At 54.3% G+C, this 19,162-nt stretch overlaps 1 protein-coding gene across 4 annotated transcripts in view; it reads right to left on the bottom strand.

Annotated features, from left to right (window-relative positions):
• Nucleotides 1–270: 270 nt before the first annotated feature.
• CAMK2A (calcium/calmodulin dependent protein kinase II alpha) overlaps nucleotides 271–19,162 on the bottom strand; it is a 58,860-nt gene continuing 39,968 nt past the window's right edge. For 2 of the 4 annotated variants that reach the window (XM_032337330.1, XM_032337333.1), the window contains 6 exons: nucleotides 16,095–16,127; nucleotides 15,066–15,114; nucleotides 8,738–8,813; nucleotides 6,051–6,145; nucleotides 2,227–2,455; nucleotides 271–1,946 (listed from right to left, as the gene is read on the bottom strand). In XM_032337330.1, coding sequence (XP_032193221.1) covers nucleotides 1,943–1,946; nucleotides 2,227–2,455; nucleotides 6,051–6,145; nucleotides 8,738–8,813; nucleotides 15,066–15,114; nucleotides 16,095–16,127 — 486 coding nt within the window. In that variant the 3' untranslated portion in view covers nucleotides 271–1,942. Of the gene's footprint in view, nucleotides 1,947–2,222; nucleotides 2,456–6,050; nucleotides 6,146–8,737; nucleotides 8,814–15,065; nucleotides 15,115–16,094; nucleotides 16,128–19,162 lie in introns of those variants that run through there. The other 2 variants (XM_032337331.1, XM_032337332.1) reach the window with 2 other exon arrangements.

Raw genomic sequence — 19,162 nt, 5'->3', positions numbered from 1 at the left:
TGATCAGGGAAGACTCAAAAAGTCCCAGATCAAACATCCCCACCAGTCCTCCAGTCAACACCCAGGACTCCCGAGAGGTTCGGGGGAACCAGAGCCTCCTCCAGATCCCCGGGGGGATGTGGCTCTTCCTCCCCTAAAATCCTCCAGAGGGGACAGTATCTCATGCTGGCAGAACACGGCCACACAGAGGCCAAAAAGCACAGAGAGGCGGCAACATAATTCCGAGTTGGACACTGAGAATACAACCTCATTTTTTTTTTTTTTTTGTCCAAAACATGTAGATTGGTTTTGCTGAATGTTTTTCTTCTTTTCTTTTTTTTTTTTTTTTGAACATACTTACTGCATATAAAGTCATGCAAAGAAAACAGTGCAGACAGTAGATCCTAGTGGACGTGCCAAGGCATTCCACATCAGAGTCAATCCCGGGGAAGAGGGAAAGAGAAAAGAAAAGAAAGAGATTCGAACCCATGGCTGCAGGACGAGGTGTGAAGAGGAGAAATTCCAGTGCTCTGCTTGAACCAGCAGATGAGGAGGGGAGAGGCAATGAAGACACATGCTCGTGAACCCCCAAAGTCTGGGGAGTGTGGGGGGGCACACACGGATGCGGTGGGATGAAATCCTGGGAAGTTGGGAAGCGTCCTAGTAGGAACTTCAGTTTGGGAGGCAAGCAAAAAAAAAAAAAAAAGATATTTCTGTCCTGACAACCTCCCCCACTCTCTCTGCCCTGATTTGCTGTTTCTTAGCACTAACATCTGGTGTTTCTAGAGTCCTGAAAGGAACCTTGGGACCAAAATGTCAGCGAGGCGCTCCACCCCACCCAGGCCTGAGTCCACCTCGGACCCAGATAACCACAGGTGACAGAGTGAATCTCAGAGATGACATGAAAACAAAAACAAAACAAACCAAAAAAACAAAACAAAAAAACCACAAAAAAAAAAAAAGAAGAAGAAGAAAAAAAGACCTAGAACAGAAAAAATCTACCCCTCACCCCTCTTCCCACACCCCTTCCCAACCCGGCCCGACCCTCCTCACAATAATTTGAGAGGTTTAGTTATTACATAAATATCCATGAACGCAAAATCCATTTACGAAACACACAGGAGTTTGGCTATAAAAAGGCATGCGGTCCAAGTAGGAGTGGTACCTAAACGTGCCTTCTTTGCCCCAAAAAAGCAATCAGATTCTCTCCCTCTGGGGGGATGAAGCTGGAATTCTCCGGGACTGGTGGAAGGGTGGAATGGGCGTTACTGTTGGAGGTAAACATCAGCCGAAGGCAGAAGGAAAGAGTGGGGGCACCCTGAGAGGATCGCACTCCACACACGGAGGGAGAAGGGTCCGCATGGACAGGAGGACGAGCAGGACTGGAGAAGGAGGAGCTAGGGAGGCAGTGTGAGGTGGGGGCTCCTGGCGTCGGCGCCTCTCTCACCCTCTCCCACAGGGGAGGCTAGCTCACGGGGCTAGGGGGACCCTGGAAGGGAGAGACAGGGAGATGGGGGGCGGATGCCACATTCCTCCTGATTCCGCCCCTCCTTCTCCTCAGCGGCTGGGGGGACACACAGCTGGGCATTCTGGCCTACAGCCAAGGTAAGACCAGGCCGACGACAGCCAGGAGGGGGAGCCCTCGGAGCCAGCACCCAGAGGGGAGCCCCCCCCATACCACCCTCGGGGGCACCCAGTCCTGAGGAGGACCTGCCCTGGCAGGTGACACAGAGCGAAAGGGACAGGGGGTGGCAGGGAGATGTGCCATTTGCTCGGAAGTCGTGATAGCTTTTGTGAGCAGGCAGGATTTTTTTTGACGTAGCTCTGACGGTGATGGTGATGGTGGTGGTAGTGAGGTGACGTGATTGGGGGAATTCCAGCAAAATCCGAGTGGGAGAACCAGCAGCCACATTCCATGAATGAAGAGTAAATCTCTGCGGTCCAGGGCCCCCGGCCTGGTCCTTCAGCTGTAAGAAATTGTATGTGTTGGGGGTAATGCAAGTGTTTCTGAGGGCAGCCCCGTCCCCATCCTTAGACGGGGTTGAAGCTGCTTCTGGTGGGTCCCGCTCAGCCCCCCACCCCACCCCGGGAACCTGCAGGTCTGTTCTCCTCCCTGTGGTCTCCAGCCCCCACCCCATGGCCTTCCAGCACCCAAGTTCCCCAACATGGCCCCCTCCAGACTGACACCGACCCCCCATTCTTTCAGACTGTCCCACATGACAGATGGCAGGAAGGAGGAGCTCTTACTGGGGCAGGACGGAGGGCGCCCCAGATCTGTGGAAGTGGACGATCTGCCATTTGCCGTCCCGGCGGTGCCAGACACGGGTCTCCTCCGACTGGGCCGTGCGGGGGATGCCGCCTGCATCCAGGTACTGTGTGATGCGGATGTAGGCAATGCAGGCTGACTCGTCGCCCATCAGATGGATATGGGGGTTCAGGATGGTGGTGTGCACGGGCTTGCTGTTCCGAGACCACACTGGAGGTGGGGATGGGAGGGGGCAGAGGAGATGCAACGGGGGGCCTCCTGCGTCCCTTCCTTCACTTCCCCGTCTCCCAGAGACCCTCTCAGCAGAGGGTCTCTGAACCCCGCCTGCCTCATTTCCACAGGAGGGGTTCATCTAGGAGTCCAGGCAGAACTTCCAGATGGCTAGAGCAGATCCCAGCTTAGAGACAATGAACTTCAGACATGCCAATTCTTTAAACACAGGGGAATGGGATTTTAGATTCACAGGATCTCAGACGCATGGAAGTATAGGGCTATGACTGTAGACTCAGATGAACTTAGACCAGAGTCTCAAAACCAGTTCCCTACAGAGGCCAGACAAGTACATAAACCGGGGGGGGGGGGGCAAGCAGGGTATAAGATGCTAAATAGCAAGAGACCCTTTGCCTCTGGGTCAGGGAGCGACCTATAGGGAGCGGTGGAGACTGTGGTGAATAGCACACCTCGTCCCACCTGCAGAGGGCGCCCTGTCCACAGCTTCCTTGGGGGCCCTCTGTGAGAACCTGACCCTTGAACAATGATGGGGAGGGAAGTTAGCCGCACCCCACCCCCACCCCGCTGCACACTTGAAAATCCACATATAACTTTTGACTTCCCCAAAACTTAACTGCCAACAACCTGTTGACTGGAAGTCTTACCGATAACATCAACTGTCGATTAACCCACATTTTGTATGTTATTTGTATTTTGTGCTATGTTCTTAAAATACAGTAAGCTAGAGGAAAGAAACTGTTATTAAGAAAATCACAAGGAAAAGGAAATGCATTTACAGGGCCGGTCTGGGGAAGATGTGTGTAGAAGTGGACCCACACAGGTCCAACCCGTGTTGTTCAAGCATCAGCTTTAAGGGAACCCACATTGCCACACCTGATTTTTGAGGAGAATCTAGAAATCTGAATTTTTATGTGAAAATGCCTCATTTTTATTATTGGCCACTAATTCAAATTTAAAACCTCATGCAGACCACGCGAAGCATATATGTCATTTAGATATGGCCTATGGACCCCTGATCTGCAACCCCTACTACTGACATATGGCATTATGGAAACCTGATTCATATTAAAATTGAAGAATCCTAGGATCTTGGAATTGTGAGGATAGAATTGGTGGTCATGGGGTGAGGTCATGGAGATTTCCAGAGTCAAGCAGAAAGGCATAACTCTTGTAATCATGACAGAACTGAGAAAGGTACCTGAAGCCAGCTTTCTCTATGAAGCATGTGAGCCACTATTATTATTACAATTATTATTTATTATTATTATTATTAATTCTTTTAGTTCTAGGAACTCTCCATGTTTTCAGCAAGATAGAAAACAAAAGCACAGAAAGACAATGACCCAGGGAAGGGCTGGACTGGGGTCATGAGGGGCCCAGGCTTCAGAGGAACCCTCATGCCTTCTCTTTGTGTAGCCCAAAGGCAGGTTCAAATCCCACAGAGGACCAGTTTAAAAAAATACACTGCCCATCTCCTCTCTTGAAGATGACAATTCAAAAATCTATATTATTCGAAAACCTCCTTCCCCTTCCGCACCCTCTGATTCTGATGCCCAGCCAGGTTTGTGAGCCATGGGTTTCCTGGGAAATGTAAAATGTCTTTTTTTTTTTTTTCCTGAACTGCCAAAAGCATCCCTAATATTATAATCACACTATATTCAGGTTTTGTCTGCGGAACACCAAATCACTGAGACTTACATATGCAGACTAATAGACTGTGACCATTTTGGGCTCTCAGTGAAGGTAGAGCTTTTGCATTATAGGCTTGGGAGTGACCTCAGAAATCAGAGGTCACTCAGTGGCCCTCCTACAAAATGCAAGGAGGCCTCCATAAGCATCCTCGACAACAACCAGGGCTGGAGGCACCCAAGACCATCTAGGTCAATGCCTCCATTAAACACATCTGGAAACTGAGGTCCAGAAAAGCAATCTGACTTGTCCCAAGCTGGGCCACTTCCCGAAAGAAATGCAATAGAACCTAAAAGAAGTCAGTCTCCAGATGGGACTGAATTAGGACAATCTAGAACAATCTCAGAAGAGATGAACAAGCTCAGCATTGTTGAGGGTGCCTCGCTGTTGTTGGCAGGGGCTGGAGTTCTGGGGGACGTTTATAAAAAAGGATCATCTTAATGTGGTATCTCTGAAGAGACCGTGGCCTTCTAACGCCCACCCTTATAGGCAGCATGGGAGAAAGGGCCAGGTCCTCCAGCAGAGAAACACAGGCAGGATGCTGGGACTTGGCCTAGGCCAAGAAGTCACTCTGGGTCTTGCACTCATGGGCCGGTTGGCGTTCAATCCTAGAGTCCAAGAGGCCAGTGTTGTGATGAGGCCCTCGGTGTGGACCCAGGCCAAGAGCTAGTTCAGCCTTCTCTTTGTGTTCCCATCTTGGAGCCTTTAGAGACAGCTCAGCCTGGTTTCTGCTCTGCTCAGTGGGGATTGGGGAGTTGACACTGGGAAACCAGCACCTCCAGAAGACAGACCCATATAGAGAGGAGCCAGGGAACTCCAGGGTGATGGAGAAAACTTAGGGTCCAGCCACCCATCTTCACATGAAAATTTAACTTCCCCTGCTATCCTTGGAGCTTCAGAGTTTGATTAATCAAGGGAAAAGGTAACTTCCTTCTCAGCTCGTTGAGGGGGCTCTTGGCTCCTCTGGTCTGTAAGGTACAGTCTGATTTAGCACCCAGTTGAGCCTTGCCCCCCTGATGAAGTTGCACATATTGAAAGAGAATTGAGCAAGGTACCAGCTTTCTCACTGTGCGAACCAGTGCTATTTCAAGCGTGCCCACGTGCTCCAGAAACCATCTTGCATAGCCTTAGGGGTATATGCCTTCCCCTTGGGGTACCTTGATATGCCACTCAGGGCCTTCCTGTAGGTCCTGAGCTAGAGGAGTCTACCCTGCACGTGCTTTGGTTTGTCCCTGTCTGACCCCTGGCCAAGGAGAGACATGGACACAGGCAGAAAGCGCCCTAGGTCAGGCCCAGCCTCAGCCCCCTGACAGCCCCTAGTTGCAAAGCTGCCAGGGTCTCTCCTGCAGAGGAGAGGCCCAGGAAGGACAGACATGCGGACAGAGACCTAGACACACAGGCAGGGGCACAGCAGTGTGAGCTCAGGTCCCCTCTTCTTCCCCAGACTGCCCACCCACAGGCATAACAGCCCACCAGCCTGCTTGTGACCAGTTGAAAGAGCTGGAGTGGCCCCAGACATCTAGATGGCTGTGACATGGGTATATGTCCAGGCAGGAAAGCTCTCTCATCTGGAAACTGAGAATAAAGGCCATCCCCACACCCTCCCAGGGGCAGGGGCCGGGGCAGGGACAGGAGAGGGCTGGGAGGGCTTGTCACCCTTGTCCCAGGTCCCCATCCTCAGCCACAGGAGGGACAACTGGCAGTCGGACGGGCCCGGGGTTATGAGAGGGAACCAAGATGGTACCAACCCCTGTCCACACGGGATCTTCCTCTTCGCGGGCTCCTGAGCTGCCCCGGGGGCCCTGCCCGTCACCCTGCTGTGCCATCCGGCAGGACATGGAACGAGAGCAGACAACAGGCACCCCAGAGAGAAGGGATTGCTCACGGTTTTCAAAATAGAATCGATGGAAGTCCAGGCCCTCGACCAGGTTCCCCAGGGCCTCGGGTTCGAAGGCCGTCATCCCAGGGTCACACATCTTCCTAGGGGGAGGAAGTCAGAGAAAAGAGGGCTTGGGGTGGCCTCCTGGGGCCACCTTCTCATTCCAGGGGCCTGGACCGGAGGAGGGCGGGCCTGTGACATTGAAGTGATCTCGCCCGACTCACAGGCTCTGGGCGGTCAGTGGGGGGAGGAACAGGCTTGCCAACTGCACCGTGAGGCACCCACCGCCCACTAGGGGCGCCACATAGACCTGGGAAGCCTGGGTGCAGGTCCAGCTCCTGCCACTCACTGGTTTTAAGACCCCCAGCACCAAGCGAGAGCGCTGCAAGGGGCTGCGGAGCGTCGTGGGTAGCCCTCGGGCGCCGGCTGGGGGTCACTCAGCCTGCAGGCTTGTCTCTACATCGCATCTTCCTGCCCAGGGCAGCCAGGCCAATCTGCCCTCCTGATGGGGTTGGGGGGCGGCGCAGGGGAGGCCCTTTTCCTTCACGTGAAAGTGACCTCTGCTCTCAGAGAAGGTTATGTCCCTGGAGGGGGTGCGTTTTGTTTCTTTAAAGGTGCCCCTTTTGCCCTCAGCGTGAGCCTCGGTTTCCTCTTCTGTAATGTGAGGAAAGTAGCCCTCCATGAAGTCATGCCTGGGAGGAAGGCATGTATTTACGGCTCAGAGCTCCCTTCCAGGTCTCAGCCTTCTGGGGAACCCTAACAGTCAGGTTGAGGAAGGAAAAACTGTCTCCCCCACCCCCAGGCCTCTGGGACCTGTGGCACAACACAGACCCCTGTTACAGTGGCAGTGCAGCCGGGGACAGGAAGTACCTCCGGACATGCAAAGATCCCAAGCCAGGGAGGAACAGGAGACAACGGGAGGACAGGTATGGGGCCCGGCATTGTCTGATCTGGGCACTGTGGGAAGTGTAGGCCACTCTAACCCTGTTCTTCCTTGACTGTCCCTGTCCGTGTGACCCCAAACAACTCGCTTCTCGGCTCAGCACCCCAAATTCTCCAAACGGATTAGTGGGGGGTTGGGGGCCCAGCTCAAACCATATGAGATACTCAGGACCCTTCAGTTCCAGAAGTCTTCAAGTCTGGGGGTCTGAGCCCCAAGTGTCGGGAGACTGAGCCCCTCACTGGAGAAGCCCTTCTCCGGGAAGTCTCTGGGGTCCCTGACTCTGAAGTGACTCAGAGACCCCCTGTTCCAACTCCATTACACATCTAGGGACACTGAGGCTCAGTAAGCATGGGTTACTCAGGGCCAGACTCGGGATACCAGTGGCTCCAGAGGTGATGGCACGGGGTCAGAACCTAGGGTAGGCTGCACAGGACAGGAGAATGACATCACAGAGGTGGGGGGGTCCCCAGAAATGGCACTGCAGGGAGGGGTTTGGGGTCCATAGAAACCACCTCTCTTTCTCTCCCTCTCTGGCTGTATCCTTCCAGAGATAGTTTTGGGCTCTTCCCGGGTCTGATTTAGTTATCTTGAGAAGGGCTGCCGGCAGGACCTGTTTAGTGCTGTGTTTCTGTACTTTTAGGCTTTACCTGGGTGCACGTGTGCACACATGCCTCGCCACACCCCTTATGCACACAGTCACAAACGTGCACATGTGGACAGGTGCGGGCACACACGCGTCCATGCAGCTTCCGTCCCACACCTGTACCTTCCAGAGTCCTTGTTCCTCCAACAGAAGCAGTGGGTTGCTGGGGCTTTGCCACCTGCTGCTGCTGAAACCTTCCCACAATTAAAATGCACCTGGCCTGCCATGCCTTTGGGAGACAAACTTAAGGTCCTGGACACCGAGGAAACCAGGAACCAGCTGCCCAAGACCCAGATCCCAGTTAAATTATTCCCACCTCACCCGAACCCAAGGCAGGGTCACTCTACCTTAGATGGCAGCTTTTATCCACCAAAAATCATATGTGGGGTCTTGTCAGCATCTAGCTGAGAGGTTGAGAGCTCAGCCCAGAATCCTCCCTCTCCCTGGGGTGGGCCGGCTTCTGGGCCCGACCATGCAGGCTCTGGGTGGACACTAGGGGGCGCTCCAGCCCAGCCTTCGCACACAGCCGCCGCTTGAAAGGCTGGTCCAGATGGGTAGGGGACATCTCGTACCATCTGTTTCATTTTATGTTATTTTTGGACACTTGGCCTTATTCCCCAGAGGACTTAAGGTTCTGTTTCGAGGTTCGTTTCCTCACCCCTGCTCACTGGAGGACGCACCCTGTGGATTCCTGCCTGCTTCTGCCCACCTGAGGTCAGAGGCCTGAGGAGGTCCAGGCTGAGGAACAGGCCCACACAGCAGGTCTGAGGAGAGGCCCGCCTCCCTCCCCTCCTTCCCCGCTCATCTCCTGAGGAGGCCCATGCTGTGGTGGGGGAAGCAAAGGAGTTTTGTTGGAGTTCCTTCTGGGGAACAAGAGATGAGGAGGAGGACGTGAGGAGGAGGACATGAGGAGGACCGAGATACAGAATATTGTGAACAGAAAGCTTCATTAAAGCAGAAAGTCTAAACGCAAAAAGTTCAGTCTGGTTCATGGCACATGCAGAGGGAGTAAATGAGGACTGGAGACGAGAACCCCCAAAGTTAGCCATCAGCGCCCCCTGAGCCACAATCCAGGCAGGACATGCAGAGTGGACCCAGCCGACTCACGTGTAGGACTCAAAATCTCCATTGCTTATGGCTTCAATCAGCTGCTCTGTCACTTTAATAATCTCCTGTTTCCGCACTGCAAGGCAGGAGGAGACACAGAGAAATGATAGTAATATAACGAAGCACCAGCTACCATTTTCTGAGTCCCTGTCATGTGCCAGACCCTGTGTGGGGACCTGAGGGCCTTGTACAGACGGTCTCGGTTAGCCTCACATTATCCCTGGGAAGCAGGTACCATTACTTCCATTTCACAGAAGCAGAAACTGAGGCCCAGAAAGGTGGAGAAGAGTGGGAAATTTCCCTCAGCTGCAAAGGGCAGAGTCAGCGTCCCGGTTGGCAGCCTTGGCCTCAGTGAATCATGCATGGCGGACATTCTGACATTAGGCCTCATGGGAAGCCAGGCTGACTCCAAAATACACTACTCCGTCCCCTTGCTTTGCCACCTGAATCAAAACCGGGTCAACAGTGGTGGTTATCGCTAGCAGCCACGAACCAGGGCTCCCCCCGGGCCCAAACTGGGGCCCTTAAGGAAGGTCTTAGGGCTTACTGCTCCCTTAGGTCTGGGTGAGCCTTTTGCTCCACGTGGAGCAAAATTCCTGATTCCATGTAGGAATCAGGCATGGAGGGATTCAGAACTTTCTAGGCATCATGAATCCCAGTTGCTGAGACCTGGCCTCCGCTGTCCACCCCCAGAACACGACGAATGGCTCTTTCTGGTAGAGGCTTAGGCCATCAGCTTTCTCATGACAAGGGCTCTGTTCTGAGCCCGTTTTCTCAGCTGTGAAATGGAAACAGCACCACCTCTCATCCCTTCAGTGCCGAACCCAGACGGAAGTACCAGATAGACTTCACCCTCTTCTCCCAGACACCCCAGGAGGTCAGCAAGGCCAGCACCCCCGATATGACACACGTGGAGTCTGAGCCTCGTGGACGGAGGAATTTGGAGCCCAGTGTCCTGGCTCCCAGCGGGACTGTCCCACCAGAAGCCTTGCATGGTTCCCTGGGGCAGGCTCTCCTCACACGGGCCCATGCTTCATTTCCAACCCAGTCAGCTGGCTGGCCTACGGAGCAGCCTCTGCTGAGCCATGTGGCCATGTCTCAGTCTGGGACGGAGGGAGGGAACATGCCTGGCTGAGGCCCTGTCTCTGCCTCTTTCCTCATCACCGCCTTTGCCACCCCACCCCTGATGCCGGGAAGCTCACCTCGGGCCCAGGGGACACAGAATCCTACAACATCCAAGCTGAAAGAAACCTTGGGGACCAGAGCCTCAGCCTCCAGATGATGATGGAAATGGATGACCATTTTTTTTTTCAGATGATGGGGGAAATGGAGGCCCAGGAAGGGGCTGACTTGCCCAAGGACATAGAACACCTTGGTGTAGGGCTTGGTTCCCAGCCCAGGGCCTTTTCCCCAGGACCCCCACGCCCCCCAGCCCATGCTCCCTGCCGAGTTAGGCCCGTACGCTTGTCTATCTCCCAACTTAGATACGTGCTCCGTGGAAGCTAGGCTGTGGCTGCCTTTGTTGCACTGGACGCCCGGGCCTGGAACAGACCTGGCTCCACAGGCGTTACCACCGAACGAACGAGCACACCAGCCTTTGTACTTGCTCAGCCTGAAGCATCTGGAAGCTTCACGGCATGACTTCATGTGGCCCTCACTGCCACATCAGAGATGAGCAAAGCACGGGTGAGAGAGGGTGACTGTCTGCTGCAGCGGGCTGACCCACCAGAGTCTGCAGCTCCAAAGCCCATCACACTCTCCTCAAGGCAGGGGCTCTGTGCCCAGCATGCCTGTTGGCACATGGTGGGTGTCCCATAGACGTAACAGTCACCATCTTCAATGTCAGTAGCACAGTGAGGAGCTAATTCTTGATCTCCTGGCTCTGCTCAGATTTACCAGGGCTGGGAATGAGCCTATGTTGGACCGTGAGCTCTGCCGGCTCACACCGGGGGGGCCTCGCCTGGGGTGGGGGCAGAGGAGGCAGGGGTGAGCCAATCAGTGAGTGGACGGAACTGGGCCCAGGACTGCTGTCTTTGCCCTGTGTGCTGGAATCTACCAAGTGGCCAGGTGGTCTCTGTCCCTTGGAGCCCAAAAGCCTGGCCTGCTGCCCAACTTTGCCTTCCTTCGTGGAGACTGAGGGCAGGAAGACACCCATCTCTGCCAGGTGACACGGCATTCCACTCCCATGCAGAAGCAGGGTGGTGATCCAGAGCGGTCCACATGCTCCTGGCAAGCCATGGGACCTGGGCTACCTCCTGGCTTTCTCTGCACAGACTTTAAGGCTCCTTCCAGCCTGACATCCCATGAGTCCGTGACATTCCCTAACTCCTGTGGGTTCCATCTCACTGCCACCCCGGAGACGCTAGGAGAGCGGTCAGGGGCCTGGATTCTGGAGTCAGACTCCCTAGGTTTGGAACCCAACTCTGCTGCTTATACTTCCCCGTGCCTCAGTTTTCCCATATGTGTAATGGAGCTTCTCATAGTACTTACCTCACAAGGTGGTTCTGAGAACCGAGTCAAGGATGCATCAGTAGAAATAACAAACACATGTATGCTTCTCATTAAGAACCAGCCATTGCTCCAAGCCCTTTCTATCAACTCATTTATGTCAATAATGGTGTGCAATATAAAGCATTTAGAGCCGTGCCTGGCAGTCCGTGAATAAGAGCGATGATTGTTATCATCTGGAAATCTCCGAATTGAAAGTTCTCCCTGAGGACAGCCTCTGGTCTCTAGCCAGGACAAGGATGCTTCCCAGCAGCCTGAGACATGATGGTTCTGTTTTTGGTTGAAACTTTGGGGGTTGTAGCCTGCCAGGGAGCCTGACACACTATCAGCTTCTCTCCCTCTGCACCCAGCTTCTTCTTCTTTTAAGTCAGACCCTCCCCTCTGAAAGCCCCTTGTTATGGTTCTCTTCCCCTTTCTGCCTTCTGGGACCCCAGAGTATGCACCCGCTTCCTCAGACCCTATGCCCTCTCCCCTCTACTAGTCTTCTCTTTCTAAGGCTAAAAGCCTCCAGGATAGGGTTCGTAGGATCTGATTTAAGCTGGCCATCCACTCTTTGGGGTCCTTGAGCTGTTTAAATGCCTCTCTGAGTGTCAGCACACAATCCTCAATGTGGCTTGAATATTGCAGAATATCAGGTCTGGGGTAGCACTCTCTATCCGCTCCTCAAATCTGGACACTATACTTCTATTAACGCATCCAGAGACAATGCCTAACTTGGTGTGCTTCTAGCCACTCAGAACATCAAGTTTAACAACAGTGGAAGTCTAGTGGGCAGAAATCTCCCTAGTAGCTTCATCTCTGGGACAGAAGATCTGGGAGTCTGGTGCTCCCTAGAGCTGGAGAAATTCACTCTGGTTTGGATTCCCTTCCCTGTCCTCAGCAGTCCTGTTCTATGTGAGAGATTCATTCAGCGGCTTCTCAGCAGCAACCTCCGGCATTTCTCATCTGCCAGGTGTTCACCCATGCAGTCTAGGAGTGCTCCTATACAGGTGGGAAAGCTGAGACCCCAGAGAGGTTAAGATACTCTCTGAAGGTCTCACAGCATGCTGAGGCTAAAATGGAATCAGCATTCCTGGCCAGTATTTCCCAGAAGGTCTCTGCCTAGATTCTGAGAGAGCTTTTTGGGTTGGGGAAGAAATTAATTTTTCATGGCACTGACCAGTAGGAGTTAGGGAAGTGGGAAGGAAGCCTGGCAGAGCCCCGTCCACACAGCTCAGAGGGCCAGAGGCCTGTGCATTAAGCCTGAGGTGCCCTGAAATATTAATGTCTCTTTCTTTGCTCAGGGGAAATTGTTCCCTGGAGGATGACATTTCTAATTAACTTTAATGTTAGGTCAGAATCTATCCCACCAGCTGCTATTCTCACTTAGGGAGAAGACTTAACAAATTAACACCAGAAAATGGTTTTTTTCTGAAACTTTCTCTGAGGCCTGAAGAAGCTAGGGGAGGCACGGGGCTCCTCTTTCCTGCCAAACACAGGGAGAAGCTCTTGGCTGAGCCAGTGTCTCTGCTATCGGACATGGCCTTTTACATGGGGAAAACTGAGGAAGGGAACAGGGCCCCAGTTCTGCCATCGATAACCTGGACTTGCCCTTTTTCTCTGGGCCTGAGATGCTCCTCTGTAACAGGGATACTGGTGAACTAAAATCTAAGACTCCACAAATTTTCCCATCCTGATCTCTCCAGAGCGGAGTCTAATGACAGCAAGTGTGAGGCCTCAGGATGCCACCCAGAGCCATTACCCTAGGGGGAGAATGTCTTTGATGGGTCACGTTCACATTTATAACACATACAAATCTCACATTTCTTTCCAAATATTTCTAACATATAAATAATCTTTGAGTAAAACTGATGCTCCAAGACAACTCCATGTGGCTTCCTGTCATTCAGCCGTAAGATCCGGTTTGAAAAAAAGAAATTGAAATTTATTAAACTATGATCAGTGCCAAAAACTGTGAAACCACTGTATACGCAGCCTCTCATCTCATCCGCACAGCAGTCCTCTGAGATTGTTACCATTATCATCCCCTCTTTACCGAAGGAAAACAGGCTCAGAGAGGTTGAGTAAGTTGTCCAAAGTCACCCAGCAAATGGATTGCCATGAAGAAGCATAGAGCCCGTTCACCTCTACGACCTCTGTCTGCTCTGAGCCCAGCATCACAAGGCCTTAACAGGTCTTTTCAAAATCCCAGTGCCTTTTATCGTTAGAACAGTGAGCCTTAAATGTGGGGACAGTCTTGGAAATGCCATGTCTTGGCTCACCACAGAGTCCACAGGGGCAGGGCTAGGGATGTGGTTGGAAAACCACACCTGAGGGACTTAGAATGCACACCTGACCCCAGTGGGGAGTTTTTCTATAAGATTGTCGGTTTTTAAAAGGTCGTGCCTAGTTCTGTCGTGGAAGACTGATGTGTTCTAGTGTTGGGTTGTGGTGATGGAGTGACTGGCCCCACGGCCCGGTGGGGAATGACTGCACAGGGACACACACAGTGTGGAGCCGACCTTCCGCGGCCCCTGGGCAATGTGTGGAGGGAGTCATGGTGTTCAGTGTGCCAAACTGTCTTAAGAGGCGGACTGTGCAATTGTGCAGAAATATTTGTTACGTAACAAAATGCCCCTTTATTGTGCTCTTCTAGGGGTCGATATCCAAATGGAAAAATGTCTACCCTGGTACGGCTGCAATCTCTCCAGGTCAGTGGTGTTCTTCTAAGTTGCAAAGACTCCCCAGGGGTCTCTGACATGTGCTGAGTGTGAGAACCCCCACCCCGGCTGGTCTCCCTGTTCCATGGGCCAGGGATGGCTGCTGTGGACAGGACGGCAGGACATCGCTAACTCGTCCAACGATTTGGGGTCCCCTGAGCAGAAGGTGACCCTCAGCCTTCCTCCTCCAACTCCAAGCATGTTTGCCATGCACCCAACCTGTGAGCCACGGCTACCAGGCCTGGAGTCCTGGAGCCACGCTGCCCGGGTTCAAATCCTAATTCCAGCCTTAGGAGCTAGGGGACCCTGGGCCAATTTACTCAACCTCTGTTTCCCAGGCTGTAGAATGGGCTCGATCACAGCACCTACCTCACAGCTCAGGTAGATAGAAAGCACTTGGACCCGGTCTAGCCCATAACAAGTACCCTGCAAAGGGTGTCCACGATTCCTGGTATCGTCCTTATTAGCTCCCCTCTTACTAAGCCGGTCACAGTACTTCAGGATTTTGCTCCCTCCTCCATCTGAAGGCTTGTGGGGACTGTCAGCCACTGGGGGCTGGTCTTAGGCAACGCTCCAGTTCAACTGAATTTTCGGAATTTTTGCTTTCCCTTCCCTTCTTCTTTTCACTTCATGTTCTTAGAATCAACTCATATTTATTATTTATTTGTTTGTTTATTTATTTTTAAAGTAAGCTCTACGCCCCACGTGGGGCTTGAACTCATGACCCCGAAATCAAGAGTCGCACGCTCCACCCGTGGAGCCAGTCAGATGCCCCCTAAAATCAACTCATTTTTTTAAAAATTCAAAAAGAAAATGTCTGCCACCATGATACGTTTGTGACCTGAATAGGTTAATGTTCTGCCCCCTAAAACATCCTAAACTTAAGCACACCACCCCTGCAGGAAGCAAAGTCCGCCTGTGCCCCTAGCCCGAGTACCTCACGCGGGAAGCAGTGTCCTGCGGTGGCACTGCCCAGTCTGCAGGGGGCGACAGCCAGGGTCTCTGTGGAGGAGCAGGACACAAGCTCGGCCCTGGGGCCCTTGGAGGCCGGGGCTGTCAGGGAAGGGGGCCTGCCGGGAGGCCCCGGGGGGCCCAGACGTTGAAGGCGAGGCCCCCCCTACCTTTGGTGTCTTCATCCTCGATGGTGGTGTTGGTACTCTCGGAAGATTCCTGCCAAAGAGAACACAGGAGGTGGTGAGGGCCTGCTGGCGAGCAGAAGAGGCTCGGCCCGTCGGGGGCTGCCCCCTGGCTGCCTGATGCGGCGCCCGGCTTCTGTCAGCCTCACCGGCTCTGCCATCCAGACGCTGCCCTGAAGACCCTGCCAGACTCTTGAGCCTAAGGAGGGGGAGGGCCCAGCTAAGCAGGTGGCAGGTGGCAGGGGGCGTGGGTGAAGGGACGGGTGCGAGGAGATCCCTGGCCTTTCTGGAAGGGCTGGGAGGGCTCCCCGGCCCTGTCTGCTTGAGGGAGCCAAGACGGGGTGTGGGAGAGCAGAGAGGCTCATGGTGGCCACAGAATGGGGAAGGGATACACACACCAGCAGGAGAGGAAGAGAGAGAGGAGGGGAGGCCCAGTGTGAGAGAGGCTGGGCTTTTCGAGGGCAGAAAAACCGCACAGCTGGGGGAGACAGCCACGGAATCAGAAGAAGAGGGATGTGGGCCGCCATGTCACCACTGGGACCCCTGGACAGAAGGCAGGGGCTGGTGGCTCCGCTGCCACCGGCGGGCCCTGGGGAGCGTCGAGAAGCTCAAGAAGGGCCTCTCGGGCGCCCACTCCTTTGGCCAAACCAAGCCCCCCCGTGCCGCACCTGGCACAAACCAAGCCCTGAGATGAGTTCCAGAGCAGAGGGCGGGGAGAAGCAAGAAGCCAAGGGCTGGACGTGGGATGGGCTTCAAATCAACCTTCATACCTGAGGAGGTCCTCAGGTCTACGGCCAGGCTGCTGGTCTGGGCCATGGAGTTGGAGGTGTCAACAGAAACACGCAAACAACACGCACACGCAACACACAGACTGTCACACGAGGCACACGTACCAAGCACGCCCTGAGCAGCCTCTCCCCGCCCCGGGTTCCCAGTGCAGCCTGCAGGAGGGAGGCAGGAGCGAGGGTTCGAGGCCCAGCATTTACCGGCGTTTGGGAGACGGCAGACACTCACCATTAACTGAACGCTGGAACTGGACTTTCTTTTCTGGAAAAACAAGGAGAAGAGATGGGACAGGAAAAGACACAGCGTGAAAACGGCAGGGAGCAGAGAAACGGCAGGGAGCAAAGAAACGAACGACAGTAGGGGGGGCGGGCTTGGAAGGATGATGGGCCTCACGGTCATCCTCTAAGGTTCCTTGCCAGCGTGGCAGTGGGGCAAGAAGTCAGGGCCATGAGCAAGAGCTGCCCTAGCAGGCCAGTCCTCTTTCAGCCTGAAGCTCTTGGGGGCTTCATGCACAGCTGCCTGGGGCTCACCATCTGACCAGCAAGCTCCGGCCAAGCCTCCCTTGGACCAGCGCTCCCTCTACATCAAGTTCTGACGGGGTCTTGGACGCCAGTTGCCAGAGGCCTCTGGAAGCCAAAGTTCTTGTAGGACCAAAGGTGCTCAGGTCTGGAGATGAGGCCCAATGCCTCCTCCTTGCCTCCCCTTGTGTCTCTATTGAAAGAACCCCAGTCCTGGTTTGGTTGGGTGTCAGAGTTCCTTGGGAAACCTGTAGAAAAGAAACATAACCAGGCCCCCTCAAGGAGTTCAATAACTAGGTCTGGGGTGGGGCATCTGCTTTTTAAATAGTATCCCCAGGTGAAGTCAAAGCAGCCCTGGGCATGGACAGTCCTCTAAGTGGCCTTTGAAATCCTGCCTCTGGTCCCAGCTTCCCAGTGACAGGCCTGTTCAGCTCCCTTACGCTGACAGAGAAACTGAGGCACGGCCAGACACACAGCTGAGCCCTGCCATCCCACCTCGTCCAGCGTTTGGAGGATTTGCAGCTTCACTCATGTTATTGGCCGTGGAACCAAGGGAGCAGAGAAAGACAGAGGACACATTGTCTTCTTGTTCTCTCACTCTAAGCTAGGAGTCGTAAAGACTCGCATTTGCAGAAGGCTACGGGTCTTACACTGACAGAGAAGGGCGGTGACCTGCCCGAGGTCTCTCAGCTGGGCGGGAGCAGAGCGGAGGCGGGAACCCCCCAGTGCGGGCTTTCCCCTCTGTGCAGGTCTCCAGACACCGCAGCCTGACTGCTCTCTGCCTCGGCTGGTCCTTCACGGACGCCCTTCCTTCTGAGAGGCCTGGAGGTTGTTATCCTTGCTGTAGTGGGGTGTGTGTGTGTGTGTGTGTGTGTGTGTATAGGGAAGGACTTGAGATGTCCTCAGGGTGGGCCTTTGCCCTGGGGGAGGCACTGGCTATTCTCTGAGGATCCTTGGGTCTAATTTTGGGCTTTCTGACTCCAAGATCCAGGAGTGTCTGAGCGCCAGGAGCCCAAGATCCTGAATTCTCCTTCCAGGGACCCCACAGACGTGGCAGAAGCGGCTCATTGGGCATCGGCCTGTGTAAGGGGTCACGGCCTCTGCCTCTGCCCCAGCTGGGTGGACAGTGAGACTCCCGCAGCCAGCCCCCAGGGTCGGCCTCACTCCTGGCAGGAGCCTGGCCAGGCACAGTGTACGTGGGAGGGGACAGGCCCTCCCAGCTCGCCGTCAGCAGAAACCTGAGGAACACGGGGGCTGGGGTTCCAGGCGGGACACGAGGAGGGAACACAGAGCAGAGACTGCATCAGAGTCGGACATACAGTGACAGGATGGGACATGGGGGAGAGGAGTCACGATGGTACGGATGGGACACCAACAGGGGCAGTGAGTGGGGCTGAGGGGCGGGAGCAGTCGGCCGCTCCTCATGGAAGTAGAGGCTTAGAGGTGGCAGGGGTGGGGGTGGGGGGTCAGCGCTCCTCGGGAACAGAAAGATTCGATTTCCCTGGATCACCAGTGACGATGGTGCTAATAATAACCCCATACCGACCGGGGTCTTGCACCACAAGTAGAGTCACATCTCTCAGAACCACATGTAGAAGCATGGTTCTAGGGTTTGCAAAGATGGTAGAAATAAAGTAGGGTCAAAATTAGCCTCAAAAAGCCCCTACGGGCCCATAAAGCCTAGTATCGTCTGCGTTCCGACCAGCCCGTCTTCCCTCTGGCAACCACTGCACCTCCATGACCTCAGTGGTTTCTCCAGGGACCACGTTGTAAGAAGAACGCATACTTCCCCTCAGGGGCCAAGCATGGGTTGGTTCAAGGAGCTCATGGTGTGACTCCCCAAGGCCCACTCTCGTGAGAGCCTCTCGCTGGCCCAGCAAACACCGGCCCCTCCCCCTTGCACAGACAGCAGAACTGGTGACGCAGGTCTCCAAAGGAGGGGACGATGGGGCCCGGCCAACCCACAGCTTCTTGACTCATAGGGGAGCACATGACTGGACCCCCAGAACAACCTGTTGTAGGCCAGGCTCCCCAAACCCCAGCCGGGTCCCTGGTTACTCTCATCTTCCAGCTGGCTTCCTCTCCTCCAGCCCCCAAAAAGGGCAGGAAGCTGAGCTACGAAGAGACAGTCTGGCCAGGAAGAGCCTTTGGGTGTCTTCTCATCCACACCCAAGCTACCCTGAGAAGTCGCTACAGGAAGGAGTGGCTTTTCCTTCAGCGGTGGCCCCTGGTAAGCCCTGTAGTGACTAGCTGGAGTTCCACCACGCTCTGCGATGTCCTTCCTCAGACAGCCTCTGTCTCCTGGCCTGGCCTGGAGAGGAGCTGGAAGAGAGTTTCGTCCCAAGGCCCGGCCTGAGGGAGGTCCTGACCTCACACCCGTGGCTCTGTGTCAGCCCTTTGCCAGGGCCAACCTAAGAGCCAAGCAGACAGGGTAGCCCTCCATCTGCCCCCGCCTCCTCTGCTGACCCGGGCCAGAGCTCACAGGCCCCTATGGCCTCCGCCCTATATTCCCCACATATGACTTTTCCCAGGGAACTGAGCACCCCCAGTGTCTACACACTATGGCCGAGAGGGCCCTGGCTGCTCCAAACAGGGCCCCCCAAATTGCACATCCCCCCATTACCCTTTCCAATTAGAGGTGGGGAGAGTTTGATTCATGGGTAATGCAAAACTGCAAGTAAGCCAGAACTCAAGTCTGGATTCCGTCATAGCATTTGGGATAAGCAGGTGTTAACTTTATACATTGGTTTGGCTTTAGATCTGTGTTTCCGAATCCTT

This window comes from Mustela erminea, chromosome 3 (genome assembly GCF_009829155.1).
Source record: "Mustela erminea isolate mMusErm1 chromosome 3, mMusErm1.Pri, whole genome shotgun sequence".
Classification (NCBI taxonomy): Eukaryota; Metazoa; Chordata; class Mammalia; order Carnivora; family Mustelidae; genus Mustela; species Mustela erminea.
Note: the sequence above shows the minus strand (reverse complement) of the source record. Positions and strands in the feature narration are given on the sequence as shown.